Source organism: Propithecus coquereli, unplaced genomic scaffold (genome assembly GCF_000956105.1).
Source record: "Propithecus coquereli isolate 6110/MARCELLA unplaced genomic scaffold, Pcoq_1.0 Scaffold126, whole genome shotgun sequence".
NCBI classification, from domain to species: Eukaryota; Metazoa; Chordata; class Mammalia; order Primates; family Indriidae; genus Propithecus; species Propithecus coquereli.
The window spans coordinates 1483648-1501262 of NW_012136747.1; the positions used below are offsets into that span (position 1 = coordinate 1483648).

Below are 17615 nucleotides of genomic sequence, written 5' to 3' on the forward strand. Positions count from 1 at the left end.
CCTGTCAACCCCTACCCTTTACCACAGTATGGATCCTACACACAGCCAGTTCCTTCCCCACTGCCCACATGACAAGCGCCAACTCACCTTTGGCATCTCAGCCAATGATCAGCTCCCTAGTGAAGCGCAGCGTGGGCTCCCAGGTCCCCAGACGGCTCTCACCTGCTGCAGTGCCTTTGTTTTTCACTGTCTGCCCAGCTGCCACTGGTAACTCTCAGAAGCAGGATGACCCCTCTGATACCTGGGTCCTCAGCGTCCCGAGGAGGCCCGGCCCGAGGCAGAGACTCAGCACAAGTTGATCAATAGGCCTCAGCTTAGCCCCTCCTGGAAAGTCCTGACCAGGTCCAAAGTCTTTCCATGGCCCACTGCTCTCTAAGGACTCATCTCCTGGCCCTCAGTCACCCCTCTAGCCTCACCTTCCCCCACATTCTCCACACTCCAACTGCTTAAGCCATTGGCCTCCTGGTGATTCCTCAGAAGTGCCAGGAGTGCTGCCCGCTTGCAGTTCCTTCTGTCCGAAGTCTCTTCTTCCTTACACTTAATGGGCTCCTCTCTCCACTGAATTCTTGGGAGAGGCCCGCCCTGACCTAAAGTAGCTTCTTCCCACCCATCACTTCCCCTGCCTGCTTTACTTTATCTTCCTAGCGCTTCCTACTACCTGACTTTCAGGAAGTCCCCTCTGCGCCCCAGGCCGTGAAGAAGAGGAGTCAAGAACGACCCCATGGTTTTGTTCTGAGCAGCTGCAAGGACAGAGTCAGCCGAGATGGGGGAAGACATAGGAGGGGTGGGTCTGGAAGGAACTAAGAGAGCTGTGAATGTCCAGGCCAGGTGACGCACGCCTGTAGTCTCAGCTGCGCGGGGGGCTGAGGCGGGAGGATGGCTTGAGCCCAGGAACTGAAGGCCAGCTTGGGCTACATAGCCAGACCCCGACTCTAAAGCAAACAAAAAAGAGAGTACTAGGAATGAGCGTGAATGAACGAAAGTGAACAAATGAATCATGGAGAACTTTCTTCCTCTGAAAATGTGCAACAAAAGGCCTGAACAGTACCTTACATTCCTTGGGTCAGTGCTGCAAAGCCCCCTCAGAAAAGGAGGTAGCGGTTCCTTTAAGAGAACCCGATAAGCCCCGCCCATAGAGGGCCACGTGCCCTAAGCTGGGTACTGGGGGCCGAGTCGGGGCGGTTTGAAAATCCGGCGCGCATCGCAGGAGCAGCGGTTCGGCTTGCCACTGGGATGTCGGTGTTGAGGCCAATGGACAAGCTGCCCGGCCTGAACACGGCCACCATCTTGGTAGGTGCCGGCGGCTCAGCTTCCCCGCCCATCTGTCCCGTGCCGCGTCTCAGTGGCCCGGCTTCTGCGCTCTCTGAGGCGCTGGCGCGCTGTTCTGGCGGGGGCCCAGCTCGACCCCACCCACTTGCCAATCAGAAGCTGGGAAAGAGTTCGCTGCGCACCTATTGGTAGATGTGTCACTCGGCTTCAGAGAGCGGCTACTCCGATTGGTTCAGAGCGTGGCTCTCCCGCCCACATCTCCCCTTAAGCCAGGACTTGGTTTTCCCGCGTCCAGGTTCTGGACCCCACAAGAGGCCAGGCGGTCCGCGGGAGGGTTGGAGTAGTGAGTGCGGTGCCAAGAGGCCTGGAGCGGGTCCAAACTTCGGGCCCTCAACCCGAGCCTCCTCGCGGGGGTCCTTTTCTCGGGAAATGGCGCCCTCCAAGCTGCCTTGGGGCGGTGGCCTGATCTCCCAGGGAGATCAAAGTGCCAGGCCCTCCAGAGGGGCTGCTGTGCCCAGCTCTCAATCGGTCGCTTTCTCTCTCTGGGTAGCTGGTGGGCACGGAGGATGCTCTTCTGCAGCAGCTAGCGGACTCGATGCTCAAGGAGGACTGCGCCTCGGAGCTGAAGGTGTAAGTAGCTGCAGCTGTGGCTTGAACTCTGGCCTGGGCCTGAGGGACAAGGGAAGCAGCTGCCAGGGGGTCGGGGCGCAGGGGGTGCCTGATGGCTAACTCCTGCATCTTAACGTGCCATCTGCCCTTGCTGAACCTGCCCGTCATCCTGTCCCAGAGCTGGCTCCTTCTCCCCTTACTTCAGATGTGCATACCTTAGACAGGACCCCCTTGAGCACCCCATCTAAGGTAGCCTCCATCACTCTCTGTCACCACACATATTGTTTTCCTCGTAGCACTTGTCACCATAAGAAATTACCTGTCCACCTGTTGGTTTACTTGGTCCAGTCTGCCACCCCCATGGACTTGTCAGCCCCTTGAGTACAGGGACTTTGGCCCTTGTTCACTGGTGAATCCCCAGTGCCTTGAGCAATAACTGGCAAAAAGTAGATGCTCAATTAATAATTGTTAAATTAATCTGGTTAATTCAAGATTCAAAAAGGCTTTTGAGGGGAGAGGATACCGGAAATGTCTAGAGGTAGTAAAAGTGGAAGGCAAGAATTCCCCAGTAAATATGGCAAAGTGAAGCTCTTCTTCCTCCCAAACTTAGTGAAATGAATTGGAAAATAGCAAAATCAGCAAAAAATTGGCAGCAAAAAACTCTGGTATGGTATGCCTGCTAACCCTACTCCAACAACAAAATTCTGAGAATTCTTTAATGCCCCCCCAAATTTGGAGAAAAGATAACTAAAGAAGTACGTTTTGTTTTCCTTTTCCTAACTCGTAAGGGAGTAGAAACAGCTGCTATTTCAATCAGGTGACTGAGTATGTGGGGGTGTCATTCTCGCTAATAGAAAGATAGGCCCAGGAGTCCATGCTGAAGGAGAACGATCCAAATCCAGAGGGTATTTCCTCCGTGGACATTGGAATGCTCTTCCAATGGTAGAATAGCTAGGTAGAATAAACCTCGGTATGGCACTTTAAAGAACCTCTGATGAGGGAGTATAATCTTTGCCCCCAAAATAAAGACTGTTCATTGGTCTCTCTGTGATCCATCCACCTCACCAGGCTCTCAGACTACAGCACATCAAACACAACTAACAATTTCAAACCCATAGCTCAGAAATGGGAAAGGATTAAAAAATGCATTTAATTAGTATCAGGGTAAGTGAAAAATGTGGACAGAATTGCTCACACTGAACAAAAACAAGATGGAAAGAAGTGTCATGGGAACCATTGCAAAAAAAAAAAAAGGGCAAGTCACATCGCATATAAAAATCTAAGGAAAAACCCACTCTAGAAAAATGAGAAATGCTCCTCTTTCAGTGTTCTGTTTTGGGGAAGTCCCAGGACAGTATAGAAAAACCTCCCTCCAAAATGAGAGGCAGCCAAGAGACCTAAGAGTGACTTAGATGAGTCCAGCTTGATGAGTCAGTTGAGTTTATTAGAGGTTACTAACAAGGGCGCTTGCTGGTGAGCAACACAGGAATTTCTTCCACAGGAGCTTTCTTGCATGCAAAATCCACATCTGTCCACCCTGTGGTGTTGCCTTAAATCTCTTCCCCATGAGTAATGCAAAGTTTTTACGTTGTTTCTTTGATTGTTTATGGCGAAACAAATAATGCAGGCACCCTACCATTATCATGCTGTCATGCAACATGATATTACAATTTTCCACTAGTCAGAGATTTTAGTATTACAGTTAGCTAAAGGGCACTATTGGACAACCAAAGCAGCTCTAAAGCAGTCAGGGCCAGTTTCAGCCGGCTGTTCAAGGCAAGAAAGTGCTGGGTACTTTTCCAGGGTGGTAGTTAATGACTTTGTAACAACTTTGTTGAGCACTCAAGGCTAGCGCAGCACAGTGTTTCTGTTACGTGGTGGGAAACTTGTATTTTTCCCTCATCTATATATTGAAAAATTTAATAAGAACATGAATTTTAAAAAGAAACATTCAAAGACCAAATGATAAAACAACAGAAAGAGGAAAAGGGAGGTTGCAGAGCTAAGGATAAAAAAGGAGGACCCAAAATATTACCATTTGAGATCTATCTGATAAATACGTAGAAACAGGATCAGAGTGGATGTGGTTGAAAACTTTTTTTTTAACTATTTACAAAGAAGAAAGATGAGAAATTATAGTGAAAGTGTTCAAAGATATAATGGAAGAAAACTTCCCTGGAATGAGTGAAAAGTTGAATTTTTCCATTTAAAAGGGTATATATATCTTGTTTGAGGAAAAATGGTAACAGAATACTTGATGTCAAGTTATATCCTAGTTAAGTTATTGAACTTAAAGGGTAAATAATGTTTCAGGCTTTTAAACAGAAAAAGCAAATCACCCATATCATCGTGTGTTCATTCTATTGCTAAATATTTCTCTCTCTCTGAGTTAGTAGCACATGGTAAGAATCAGGATTGTATTTTTGGCCTCTTGTGGTTGTGTGGGGCCATGTGACTAGTTCTGGCCAATGAGTTGTGAGCAAAAGTGATTATCTCTTCACTACTGAAGCATTTAATTGCCAGAGAAAGACACCATCCCCCCAACCCAGGGCCCTTTGCCTCTCCCATGGACATCAGCAGTGTTATAGAGTGGCAGTTTTATCAGCCTAGGTCCAGAGTTATAGTTAGAACAAAATATAAATGTATATCATCATAATAATAATGATGATGGAATGCACATTTATGAATCTTGTCCAAATGGTAGGATGAAGTATAGAGAATCAATCCAATACAGATAAAATTGAAAACATAGTTTAAAAATATGCCAACTATTTATTTAGTTCAACTTTACTTATTTTGCTTCTATTCCATTCAAGTTAATTAATACTATTATCCTATTTTTAGATTATATTTATTCTATTCTCTGAATATGTATATAGTATGTACATGAAGAGATATTTAGAAAAATGTTATAATGCTAATAGTAATTTCTAAGTGGCTGAATTTTGGGGGGATATATTTTTTTTAACTTTTGTGGGTTTTGTACTTTTCTTGAATTATAATCTGGTGGAAAGGAAAATGAGTCCTGGTAATATGTGGAAATGGGCAGCAGTAGAGTATTCAAGAAAAGCCTTCAGGTGGGTATTTGATAACCGGAGACCACGTCCTGATGAGAATGACTTGCCCATGATCACATAGCTGGAAATTGACAGAACTGGGACTTGAGCCCACGTCTATCTCATGCCAAAGGTGTTCAGTCTTAGCCCTTGAACTTCACAGGTCAACACCTCCTCTTCTAAGCCAGGTCTCCCTCCCACCATGCAGTGTAGCTAGCTAGCCCCATGCCTTCTTATATCCAGACCTCCCCCTTGCCATGATGGTTACTAAACAGATCCCCTTTCTGGCAAAGGGAATCAAACAGGAGTGATCTGGATAGAACTGGCTCTGTCCTGCCTCTGTACTCACCCAGAGAGTCTTGGTCAGGTGAATAGGTGAGGAGCCCTTGATAGCTGTTTCCCCATGAAGGGCAGCATATGAACAGTCACTGTGAGGGGGGTGCATATATGTTTAGTCCTGCAATTTCTTGTTTTTCAGCCACTTGGCAAGGTCCCTCCCATTGTCTGCCAATGTGAATCGGCCCCGAATTGACCTGATCGTGTTTGTGGTTAACCTTCACAGCAAATACAGGTGAGAGCCAGAGGACAGGGGCTGTCAGGCCTCAGGCAGACCTGGCTTGAGAGTGTGCTGGGACAGTGACCTCACTTGTAAAGGGAAGGGGAGGAGGCTAGGAGAGGCTGCCTGGGGTCAACCTACAGGGTGACGAAGGAGGAGCCAGTGGCTAGCTCACAGTGTTCAAAAGACACTATCTGTTTAGCTAATGCTCTCTTGAGGCCTACTCTGTACACCTGACAGCAGGCACATAGATGAACAAAATGGTCCCCTTGTCCTCAAGGTACTCCTAGTCCACTTGGGGAGGAGGCTGGACTTTTGAACAGACAATTACAGTATCTTGGATATGTAATGTAAAGCAAGGAAGCACTGGGATATGGGAGCCCAAACAAGATCTCTGATGGCCAGGAATTAGGTGTGGAACATCAGGGTACATTCTCCGGTGGAGGTTACATCTAAATCAACACTTGAGGCTGGGTGTTCTAGCACTTTGGGAGGCCAAGGTGGGAGAATCACTTGAGGCCAGGAATTTGAGATCAGCCTGGGCAACATGGTGAGACCCTCCCTCCACAAAAAAATAAAAATTAGCCAGATGTGGTGGTATGTGCCTGTAATCTGAAGCTACTGGGGAGGCTGAGGCAGGAGGATCTCTTGAACCCAGGAGTTTGAGGTTGCAGTGAGCTGTGATGATGCCACTGCACTCCAGCCTGGGCAACAGAGTGAGAGCTTATCTCAAAGAAAACCGTGTGAACAATGAGTTAGCCAGGTAAAGATGGGAGTGAGTTCCTCCTGGGGGTTGTTGACTGAGGCTAGGGAGGGCGCAGGGTCCAGCACAGAGACCAAGGCAAACACCTAGTTATGTGGTGGGGGTTAAAGGCTGTGGTAGGAAATACCTGGGAACCCAGCAGTGTGGAGATACCAGGTACAGGTAGCATGAGGACTAGTTGGAACTAGTCAGCAGGGCTTTGGGCCTGTAGTAGGACTGAGAAGGAGCTGAGATCTGCCATGATTGCCATAGGATAAGATCTGTTTGCCTTAGCAGATCTGCTGCTCTGCAGCCACCCTTAAGGGAAGGGATCATTATTGCTATTGGCCTCAGGCTGAAACCTTGGCTTGGGCCACCTGACCAACATGTCTTTTTGGCCAGGAGACAACAGATCCTTCATCTGTCCCTGGACACCAGTGAATGAAAGCCTCAGCCCAGGAGATCAGAGCCCCTTGTTTGGAAGGAAAAGAGCATTTTCATACAATTGTATGATTAAATCATTATAACTGATAAGAAAAGCACTTTGGTAATACCCATCTGTATTTTTAAAAGACACATATTGTGACCTAGCCGTTCACTTCTAGGATCTGTCCTACAGAAATATTTGCTTGAATGTGCAAGGGTACATGTAAAAGAATGTTCATGCTGCATTCTTTGTAATAGTGAAAAACTGGAGACCACTTAAAGCTTATCACTGGGAAAATAGATATGGTATGCTGTGTAGGCATTCTGAAGAATGTAACAGATTTCTATGTACTGGCAAGCAGTTTGATGATATGGGGGACCCAACTAGATGCTTATACATACCATTGTCTATCTGCATATGAAAAAAATTCTAGAGAAATTACACCTCACGCTGTTGGCAGCAGTTTCCTCTGGGGAATCAATAGGGAGTAAAGGGTGTTGCTGAGAGAGTGGGACTTTACTTTTTACGTATACATCCATATTTACCATTTGATTATTTTACAAGCATGAGTCACTTTATAATTAAAAGTCATTTTATCTTTTTGTTTGTTTTTGTTTATTTTTTATTTATGTGTTTTAGAGACAAGGTCTCAACCTGTCACCCAGACTGGAGTGCAGTGGCCATATCTCAGTGTAACCTCAAATTCCTGGGCTCAAGCAGTCCTCCCGCCTCAGCTTCCCAAGTAGCTGGGACTACAAGCATGTGCCACCACACCCGGCTAATTTTTTAATTTTTTGTAGAGATGGGTCTCACTATGTTGTCCAGGCTGGTCTCAAACTCTTGACCTCAAGCGATCCTCCCACCTCAGCCTTCCAAAGTGTTGGGGTTACACACGTGAGCCACTGGGCCTAAAAGTAGTTTTTAAAAAATTAAAGGGTAAAGTACTTCTCCTGTCACCTTCCTCTTATTCTCTGGCCTGTCTAGGATCAGAGAAGCAGGGGTTTCTGCTTTTTCTGTTGTAAATTTTTCTCCTCTGGTTTGTTTTCTCACCCTGGCCTGGCCCCAGCAGCCTCCAGAACACAGAGGAGTCCCTGCACCATGTGGACACCAGCTTTTTCCTGGGGAAGGTGTGCTTCCTCGCCACAGGTGGTAAGTATGCCCCTCACCTGCCGCTGCCCACCCCCAACCAAGGGAAAACTGTGGCAGTTGTAGAGTCCTTGCTGAGGCGGCCTAGGGGATGGAAAGAACATGTACTTTGGAATCTGACCTGTTGTCGTCTCGCTAAAAGCGAATCTGAGCAGATAATTCTGCTGTTGTGTAGAGTTGCCTAGTGGCTCCCTGTAGCTTTCAGAGTAAAATCCAAACTCCTCTAAAGACATGAAGTATTTTGCAGTTTGGCCTCTGCCTTCTTATCTAGTCTATTATTGTCTCATTCTTTGAGTCAGCTTGTAGTTCTCTGAAAAAGTCCTGCTCTTCCTGAGGCTTTGTAATATTAACAGTGGAAATAACAACAGCTAACTTTCAGTGAGTTCTCACTGTGAGCCAGCCGCTGCTTGTAGTTGCTTTGTTTTTTATGTCATATTAATCCTGGAGGTAGGTACGATTATCTCAGTTTTTATAGCTGAGGAAACTGATCATGAGATTAACTTGCCCAAGGCCCCCATAGCTAAAAAGTGGTAGAGCTGAGGTTCACGCCTAGATAGCCCTATCCCAGCGCCTGTCCTCTTAATGATTACTGTATGGCTTCTCTCAAATACTTTTTTCCTCTTCTTTGTCTTGCTACTCCTACAAATACCTCAAAACTCAGCTCCAGTGTCACCTTTGGCACCAATGACATGTCCGACCTGTCTGCCTCCCCAGCTTAAGTGTCAGCTCCTTGAGAGGAGGGCCTGGCACAGATTATTCTCAATAAGCATTGGTGAATAAACAAAGGCCAGGTAGTTTCTAGGTATCAACTCATTGGCTCTCTAGAATAACCCAATGGGGTAGGAGCTATTATTATACTCATTGTCTTAATTTGATAGTCTTGACTACCCAGAAAACAAGGTAGAACGGGATTGTCACCCATTGACTAGAAAGAAACTGAGACCCAGAGAGGGGAAGTGAATTACGTTGCCCAGCACTTACTGGATAACAGCCATGAGGGGGGAGATTACGGCTGTCACTCTCATGGCTTCTTTGCAGCTGGGCAGGAGAACCACTGCATCATTCACCGGCACACCGTTGTGAAGCTGGCCCACACCTACCGAAGCCCTCTGCTCTTCTGTGACTTGGAGGTGAGGACACTGATCACAGTGGCTTATGTGACACTCAAGTGCAGGGGAAGTGCAAGGGGAAAGGGCAGTCAGCACACGGTGCGCATGTCAGGAATTCTTATTGAAGGATCATCAAGTAGCCAAGTGAGGTGGCTCTCGATGTGAAAGGAGACACAAGATCCTGCTTTGAATCCCAGCTTTTTGGCTCACTGGCTGTGACCTTGGGCAGGTTACCTCAAGCCTCAGAGTACATAAGTGTGAAGTGGGGGTCATCTTGAATGCCTCTTACGTGCTGAGCTCTATCATTTGTTGCCCTGCTTTTTCTTTTGCTTGTTTCTCTGTACTTATAACTAAGTCCCATATACGCTTTGTGGGTCCTTGTTAATATCTCACTCTCCTGCTGGGGTGTAAGTGCTTGTGAGGCCAGGTGTCCTGTCTGTCTCATTAACCAGTGCATCCTTTTGTCCCCCTGGCAGCAATAAGCATGCATGACATTGCCCTTACCTCCCTGGATTATAGACCTCGACCAGTCCCAGCCCAGGCCAGGGCACCCAGCAGGCAGTAGGGCTGTTCGTCTGGTGGGTAGGTAGATGGCTGGATGGATACATGTGGTGTTGGTCCTGCCCTTACTGGTTTTCTTGGTGTTTCTCACAAGGTGAGCCTAACCATAGGGTGACAAAGCAGTTGTCCATTTTCCTGACATGTTTTGCTCTTCAGCCTCTTTTTATGCAAGATGAATCCCGACGATTTTTTGCTAAAGAGTCCTTAGCAGGAGTTGATGTGCCCCCCCGTGAGGTCTACCGAGGGATCTCATGGCCTACGCTGCCCCACCCATGCATGAGGCCTGCTCAGTTGCTTTGGAAATCTGTTTATTGGTTTTGAGGTTCATTGCTTGTGTTTCTGCTGTTCTGGGTCTCGCACCTATTCCCAAAGGCAAAGTGATGTAATGCGGAAGGATCAACATGTGATCCTTCCCCACCGTCTAGCCCAGCAGTTCTTACTCTGGGGTCAGTAGGCCCCTCTGGTCTGAGGGCAGAATTCAGGGGATCTGTGAACTTAGATGAGGAAAAAAATTACTTCTTTTTTTTCTACTGCTTTCTAAGTGAAATTGAGCATTATGAATGTGGGAAAGAGATGTCAGTAGTATTAGCAGAATCTATGACTGTTACCGATAGAAATGGCAAACAGCTTGCCTCATGCCTATAATCCCAGCGCTTTGGGAGACTGAGGCGGGAGGATCTCTTGAGGCCAGAAGTTTAGGCTACAGCCTGGGCAACATGGTGAGACACTGTCTCTAAAAAAAAATTAGCCTATAGTCCTAGCTACTCAGAAGGCTGAGGCAGAGGATCACTTGAGCCCAGAAATCTGAGGCACAGTAAGCTACACCCACTGCGCTCCAGCCTGGGTGACAGAGTGAGACTCTGTCTCTAAGAAATAAAGAAAAGAAAAGAAATAGCAAATGTTTAATATCACATTGGAATTGAGCACGTCTCATCACTACTTCAATGTGACAGTAGTCGTTAGACCGGCCCCCGGATCAATGCATTGATAAAGATACACACACTCCTCTATCACACGTGTGCTTTTCATGTTTGATGACTATTTTTAGAACCCCTGACTAGATCAATGCTCTGATCTCACGGATGGGACCCTGAGGCCTGGGCACACCAGAAGTGCCCGCCCCTGCCAGGCTTTCCTCACAAGAAAGCTCAGAGGAAACAAGAATAGAGAGAAACAGCTAGTAAGCAAGCAGTAGAGCCAGCCAGTTGGTATGCAGCTGCCTCTCTTGTCATAGCTTGCTGACAGTGTGGCTTTGAACAAGTCACTTTACCCCCACAGAGCTTTAGTTTTCTCAGCTCTAACGGGGAATCACGATCGTCGCGCCACAGCCCAGGCGTAGGTGGTGCCAGGTGGTGCGGTTCTGTCTGTGGCCATGAGGTGGCAGGCCATACCAGGTCCTAGGTTCCCTTCTAGCCTGAGAACTCTCAAGAGAGGTGTCTTGTAGGGAGCAGGAGGCCCAGCCTGTTTCCAGCCAGCAGCAGGGGCTACAGAAATGCATGCTCAGAACATAGACCCGTGTCCCTCAAATGAAGCACCCGGTGTTTGGACCATCATCGCTCCTCATGCTTGTGCTGTCCTTTTCAGAGTCTTCTGCATAATTGAGTTGGAGCCTCACCACATCTTGAGGCCTTTGCATAGCAGGAATTATCGGCCCCCTTTTACAGATGAGGAAACACACTTGGGGGTGTGTGATTCACCCAGTGAAATAATTGCCTAGGTCTGCTGGTAGAGCTCTGTGCTGGTCCCTGGGAACGCAGATGAGTCAGATATTGGCCCTGCCCTCGTGGAATCTCCTGAGATAGACAGATATATAATATATGCAATAGCAGAAGGATTTGCTGGGCTTTGGAAACATGGCAGTAAAATTAAGTCATTTCTTCCTATACATCATGGGCAAAGTCGTGATTGTGCTCAGACTTGGGTTTTTGGGCCATGTCTCTGGAGTGATATGTGGATTGGAGGAGGCCTGGCCAGAGGCAGGAGGCAGGTCGTGGAGCCTGAGCCAGAGCAGCAGCAGCTTGGAGATAGATTTTGGGGACAAAAGCCGCAAGACTTAGAGTGAGAAGATTTATTCAACAAATACTTCTTGAATGTCTACAGTGTGCCGAGCACTGTTCTAGGCACTAGGACCACAGCAACGAACAAAACAGTCAAAAATCCTGGCTCCAGTCTAGTCGAGGAAACAAACAAAGTAAAGAAGTAGAATGTTTAACGTGTTAGAAAATGGGGGTGTGACATGTCAGGTGGTGGTAAAGACAGGGAGGCTTTACTGCAACTGTGACTTTTAAATAAAGACTTGAAGGAAGTAGGAGGGTGAGCCGTGGAGATGCCGGGGGAAGAGCACATTCAGCAGGGGAAACAGCAAGTGCAAAGTTTGGAACTTGCCTGGTGAGTTCAGGGTCCAGCAGGGAGGCCTGGGTGCCTGAAGCACAGCAGCAAAGGGCAGAGTGGTGGGAGATGAGTCAGAGGAACAGAGGAACAGTCGGGCCAGATCAGCAGGGCCGTATGGGCTGAAGTAAAGACTGTGGCTTTTACTCCAAGTAAAACTGGAGCTGCTGGAGGGTTTGGGGCCAGCGAGGGATGTGCCCTGACTTGGGTTTTAAATGGATTCCTCTGGCTGCCAGGAAGAGAGTAGACGAAAGGGAGGCAAGGGCAGAAATAGGGGACAGTTCTGGAGGCTCTTTCTAAAAGAGTTAAGAGTGGCCTGGACTTGGTGATAGCCAGGGAAGAGGGAGATGGGCTGTTCTACAACACTGGCTGTTTCCAGGGAAGAGCCAGCAGAACATGCTAATGGCCAAGATGCGAGACATGAGAGGAAGAAGAGTCCACAGTGGCTCTGAAGGTTTTGGCCAGACTGGCTGGAGGGATGGAGTTGCCCTTGGCTGAGATAGGAAGACCATAGGCGGGGCAGGTTTGTGGGTTTGGAGCATGCTAAGATAAAGGTGTCTATTAGGCATCTAAGCGGAGAAATCGAGTCAGCAGCAGCATATGTGTGTCCAACATTCAGAGGAATGATCTGGAGATATAATTTGGGTGTCATCAGCAATTAGATGGTTTTAAAGCCACAGAACTGGATGAGGCCACCCAGGGGTTGAGTGTGGGAGAGCAGAGCTAAGGACCAAGCCCTGCAACCCCAGCATTTAGATGTTGGGCAGAGAGGAGGGAGCAGCTGGTGGGGTAGAAGGAAACCTACATGAGTCTCCTGGGAGCCAGGTAGAAAAAGTGTTTCACAGAGGGAGGGAGCGGCTGCGTCACGTTCTGCTGAACAGTCCTGTTGTCCCTGCCTAACCCCACAGCTCCCCTAGGGCCACCGGCCCTTCAAAAGCCCTGATAAAGGAGCTGCTTTGGGTTGGGATCTCCTTATCCGTGGTGAGGGCCACTCTCTCTCCTCCCTCCTTCCCACCCCTGCAAGCGTCTTTCTCAGATCCTGGGCAAGTGAGCCTGTGGGGCCTGCGCTGCCTGGGACTGCCTGGTTCAGAGCGCAGCTCTGCAGTCACTAAGTGTGTGACCCTAGATGGTTTACTTGGCCCAGCCAACCTTGTTTGCTAACCCTTCATTTCCTCTTGAGCAGGGGGTCACACAGTCTCTGGGTATCTCTGGAGGTTGTTGTCTGACGGATTGTGTGAGCTGACGTGGTTGGAAGCTGCTTTGGGAGACGTGGCATGAGCAGGGGCACGGCTGTGATAGGTGCTTTTGTCTCCAGCTCTGCCTCTGGCAGCCCCTGCAGCTCCTCCCAGCAGGGAAGCAGGGCCGGCCACCCCATTCTGCCTCACTGCTGTTCTCTGCTCTTCCCTGCAGGTGGAAGGCTTCCGAGCCGCCATGGCCCAGCGCCTGGTGCGCATGCTGCAGATCTGCGCTGGCCACATGCCCGGTGTCTCAGCCCTGAATCTGCTGTCCCTGATGAGGAGCTCCGAGAGCCCCTCCCTTGAGGACCTGTGAGGGCCACTGGCCCCTGGGGCTGCCCCTCTGCACAGCCTGATGCCAGCTCCATAAACGTTTGCTGTTGGTAAAGACCAGTCAGGGCTTGACAGGCCCTGGGTCAGCCGGCCGGTGGTCTCGCAGGCTCCTGCAGGGCCCGTGCTCCAGCAGGGAGTGCTGGGAAGCAGCGGGAGGGAGCCCAGCTGGTAGGACTCCAGCCCCCGCCCACGCTCACTCCTGCCCAGCCCTGTGTCTGTAACTGACACATTACATCTCCACTTAACATTTCATTTGAACAAAGGGTCTGTGGCTAAAAAAAGTTTGAAAATCACTGGTCTCATCTACCACTTTGACGTTGCAGATGAGGAAATCGGCTAAGAACAATTAAGAGTGGGCCGGAACAGGGAGCACAGACTCCTGAGCCGATCCGACTCCCATCCTGGCCCTGCCGTTACAGAGCCTCAGTGTTGCCTCTCGGAGCTTCAGGTTCCCCAGGGGTAAATGGAGATGGTTCTGCTCACCTTGTCACGTTGTGAGGACTCAAAGAAATGACTGGTGAAGTGCCTGAGACCGTGTGACTCCCCGCGCTTGTTTGTGTGTCGCCAAATTGCATAATGCAGTGTGTTAATGCCTCGCATGGTGCCAGGTAGGCACTCAGTGAATGGTAACTATCTGAAACCACACAGCAGAGTTCAAAACCTGGTGCAAATTGGGAATTTGCACCAGTTCTTTATAAACGTCAGAAGTTTATGAGGCGAGAGAAGCACTAGAGGGCTGTGTTTTGGGTTGGTGGCGAGAGACTGTGCGGTGACGATTGCTCTCCTTCTTTGCTTCTGATCGGAAATTTGTAGAAGTGTTGAAATCGGACTCCAGAAATCCCATCAGCCAGGTGAAGGCTCCTTGCCACTACACGGAGGTGGGCTTGGCACATGGGAGCTTGGGAGTGAGGGGATCTGGTGGGAGAGACCCAGGAACAGCCAGGTCCTGGCTCCCTCAGAGCATAACAGGGCCCTTGCCACCCCATGCTGCCCGAGCATGGGCCTGCCCTCCACCTCAGCATGGTCCCCACTCGAAGCCCTGGGCAGTGCCAGCACCTCAGGGCTCTGCCTTGATGTCACCACCACAGCCAGGCTTTGTGCTCTTGGCTGAGGGTGGGCCGACTGATACCGCCTTATAAGTGTCATGGGGATGGGGCTCTGTCCGCCTCCTTTCTGCAGGTGCCTTCCAGAGCTCAGCCCAGGGCCCCACCCCTAGTGCTCAGCGAGGGTTTGTAGACACTTGGCTGGCTGAGGCAGCCCCTTGGGCCCCGCTTAGGACCTCAGCTGCGTAGATTCCGGTTGAGGCCCCACATGTCACCTGACATTTGCAAGGCACTTCATGCTTCACAGAGCTCTTCTCATACAGCAGTAGCTCCTGTCGCCTCCTGGCAGACCTGTGAGGTTGATGATGTTTCCCCATTTCACAGTTCATGAAACTGAGACCATTGTCATCAGAGGTGTATCCGCAGTCACACAGCTAATTGGTGGCAGACCCAGCCCTAGCCCTCTGCTTTTCCCCTCCAGTTGTTTTCCTGTGTGTCTAATCGTTGAGTAAAGGTTTGGGCATCTCCGCTGGGCAGGCCCTGAGCTGTGAACAGAGAAGGTGGAGACGGGCTTTGCACCTGAGAAAGCAGCAGTCTGTCTACAGGCGCAGTCTCTTAAAGCTGTGGTCCTCAGGACAGGACCACCAGGACACTGTTAGCACTACAGGGAGGGCTCAGGACTAGCAAGTGGGAGAAGAGCAGAGGCCTCACCACAGGAGGGGGACAAGGACAGGTGTCATGAGCAGGCCTTCAGCCAGCAGCAAGGAACGCCCTTGGACATTTGGTCAGGGTGGAAGGACGAGGCTGGTAGAGAGAGGTGAAGGTTTGTGTTGGTCCCTTAAGGGATGGACGGTAGCAGAGGTCCAGAGTAGGCCAGCCCTCCCAGAGGGTGCAGGGCTTCTAGAAACAGACATTATCTCCAGCTCCCTCAGTATCCTATGCCACAAAGGGTGGGGCCTTACAGGTGGGTGGGTGGTAGGGTAGGTCTTTGCGGGGCTGGTGGAGTGTGGTGTCCCAGCAGGGGAAGGAGGCAGTGTGGACACAGCCTGCTCCCCTCCTCTGGGCATGTCACTTTGCTGGAGACAAAGAAAGGCCTTCCTCACACCCCTCACTCCCCAGCCAGCATGGGGCACACCTCTCTCTCAGGTCCCTGTGCCACATTTTCTTTGCCACCTGGTACCATTTAACAAGAGAAGCGGCATCACACTCTCCAGCGGAGGATCTGGGAGCCTTCCAAGCGCGGGGGGAACATGGTGCTGTCACTGCTGCCAGCTCCCAGCCGAGCTTGGCAGGGGCCCTAGAACCGAGAGACCGCCCTCTGGGGTTGGGGGCTGGCCTGCCCCTGCTCACAGCGGAGCTGAGCCACACTTCCATGGCAGTCAGGTGCCCTCTCAGACTTGCTGTCCCTGGAAGGCTGGGGATGGGTGGCCAGGGAATGTGTTCCTGCGCACCATCTGGAGACCAGTGACATTGTCCAGGAGGCTGTGGCTGAGGGCAGTAATGGAAGGCCAGTCTATGCCTGATGTGTGCCTGGGATTGGTGCCTGGCACAGTGGTGGGGGCAGGGAGACAGGAGAGGCCAGGCTTAGCTGCTTACTGGTGACATGACCTCTCGCAGGTCACTGGCCCTCAAGGAGCCTCACAGACCCTCATCTGTAGAATGGGGTCAGGCCTACTAATGCCTTTCTCCCCAGCCGACAATGAAGAAGCCATTATTTTAAACATAAAGCTTTGAGCAAAAGTAAAACCTCTCAGAGCGGCCATGGTCACAAGGTGGTCACATTGGAGGCCGTTCCTGAAGGTCTGAATAGGCGCTGTGGCCCTTTAGCTGGGCCTGGAAGCCATTGGGTCCCTGTGCTCTGGGCCTGGAGGAAGGTGGTGTTTGGGCCCCCACTGTCTGGATGGGGTGTCTGAGGCTCTCAGGGGCAGGGCTTGCTCAGGGTCACAGGTTCATTTGTGCCCGCTCGGGCACCTGGGTGTGTGCAGCCCTTGGGCCCACCCTGGGGAGCTCACATTCTCTGTAGGAGGTGGTCCAGGCCCAGGTGTTTTGCCCCAGTCTGGTGGTATTTCCCATTGCTGCCAAGGAGGCAGGGCCTTCCTAGCAAGGGGGGCTCCGCAACATGTCCCCCATGTCTCCTGCACCCCCGAGTGAGCAGAGACAAGAACAGCCTGGCCACAGAGGGGAAGTGGTGGTGCAGTGGGAAAGGACCCAGCCTTTGAGTCCCACCAGCTTGGGGTCTATGGCCACCTTGCATTGTGACCAGGGGCAGCCCACTTCCCTCTGTGTGCCCCACTGCCTGCTCCACCCTTGCCCTCGTGAGGCTCAGAGAGGGCTGCTGGTTGTGCGCAGAGCTGTGGTGGGCCAGGTGAACCTGGGGGGTTCTTGAACACAAAGCCCTGCCACGGCCTGTCCCCCACCCCAGCCCGGGCCCCACACACCATGGGTGCTGGGCCAGGCCTGCTGGCAGGGCTCTAGCACAAAGGGACCTTTTCCAGAAGGTACCTGCTGGCTTAGCCCCCTTCTCTCCACTCTCCCCTGGGGCCAGAAGGATACAGGCAGAGAATGGTTGTGAAAGGACTTCTCACAGACACTTGGGGGTCAAGGGAGTCAAGTGGGGGTGCTGCCAGGCCCTGCACACCCCAAATCTGTGAGTCTCCTCGGAGTATGACACTGAGGACCAGCTCCAGGAGGCAGAGTGGGTGGGCAGTCCCCAGGACCCCTGACCGCACAGGAGGCCCCCCTCTCACATCGGGGAATGCGGAAGGCATTTGGGAGGCTCTGGGAGCTCATGTTTGGTGGCTACCTGGCCTGACTACAAAACTGCCCTACAAGGCTGGGCGTGGTGGTGCCTGCAGTCCCAGCTACTTGGGAGGCTGAGGCAGGAGGATCACTTGAGCCCCGGAGTTCAAGGTTGCAGTGAGCTGTGACGATACCACTGTACTCCAGCCTAGGCAACAGAGCCAGACCCTGTCTCTGAAAAAAATTCAAAAAAGAAAAACTGGCTGGGCATGGTGACTCACACCTGTAATCCTAGCACTCTGGGAGGCCGAGGCGGGTGGATCGCTTGAGCTCAGGAGTTTGAGACCAGCCTGAGCAAGAGCAAGACCCCATCTCTACTAAAAAAAATAGAAATTAGCTGGA

The 17615-nt window shown here is 50.6% G+C and overlaps 1 protein-coding gene across 2 annotated transcripts; it reads left to right on the plus strand.

Annotated features, from left to right (window-relative positions):
• The first annotated feature begins 1179 nt into the window (after positions 1 to 1179).
• On the plus strand, positions 1180 to 13740 carry CENPM (centromere protein M). 2 transcript variants are annotated; one of them, XM_012638118.1, is made up of 6 exons: positions 1180 to 1290; positions 1820 to 1899; positions 5413 to 5505; positions 7729 to 7808; positions 8844 to 8935; positions 13274 to 13716. In XM_012638118.1, the coding sequence occupies exons 1-6, from the start codon at positions 1234 to 1236 to the stop codon at positions 13412 to 13414; spliced, it is 543 nt and encodes a 180-aa protein (XP_012493572.1). In that variant the 5' UTR covers positions 1180 to 1233; the 3' UTR covers positions 13415 to 13716. The 2 variants fall into 2 exon arrangements, with proteins under 2 accessions (XP_012493572.1, XP_012493573.1); XM_012638119.1 differs by lacking the exon at positions 8844 to 8935 and having other exon boundaries at positions 13274 to 13740.
• Positions 13741 to 17615: the final 3875 nt, after the last annotated feature.

What these genes read in the sequence shown, in the direction of transcription:
- CENPM (XM_012638118.1), top strand. Translation starts at nt 1,234, where the DNA reads ATGTCGGTGTTGAGGCCAATGGACAAGCTGCCCGGCCTGAACACGGCC. An exon ending in TGCGCCTCGGAGCTGAAGGT is followed by an intron (nt 1,900 to 5,412) that starts GTAAGTAGCTGC and finishes CTTGTTTTTCAG; the next exon opens with CCACTTGGCAAGGTCCCTCC. An exon ending in TGCTCTTCTGTGACTTGGAG is followed by an intron (nt 8,936 to 13,273) that starts GTGAGGACACTG and finishes TCTTCCCTGCAG; the next exon opens with GTGGAAGGCTTCCGAGCCGC.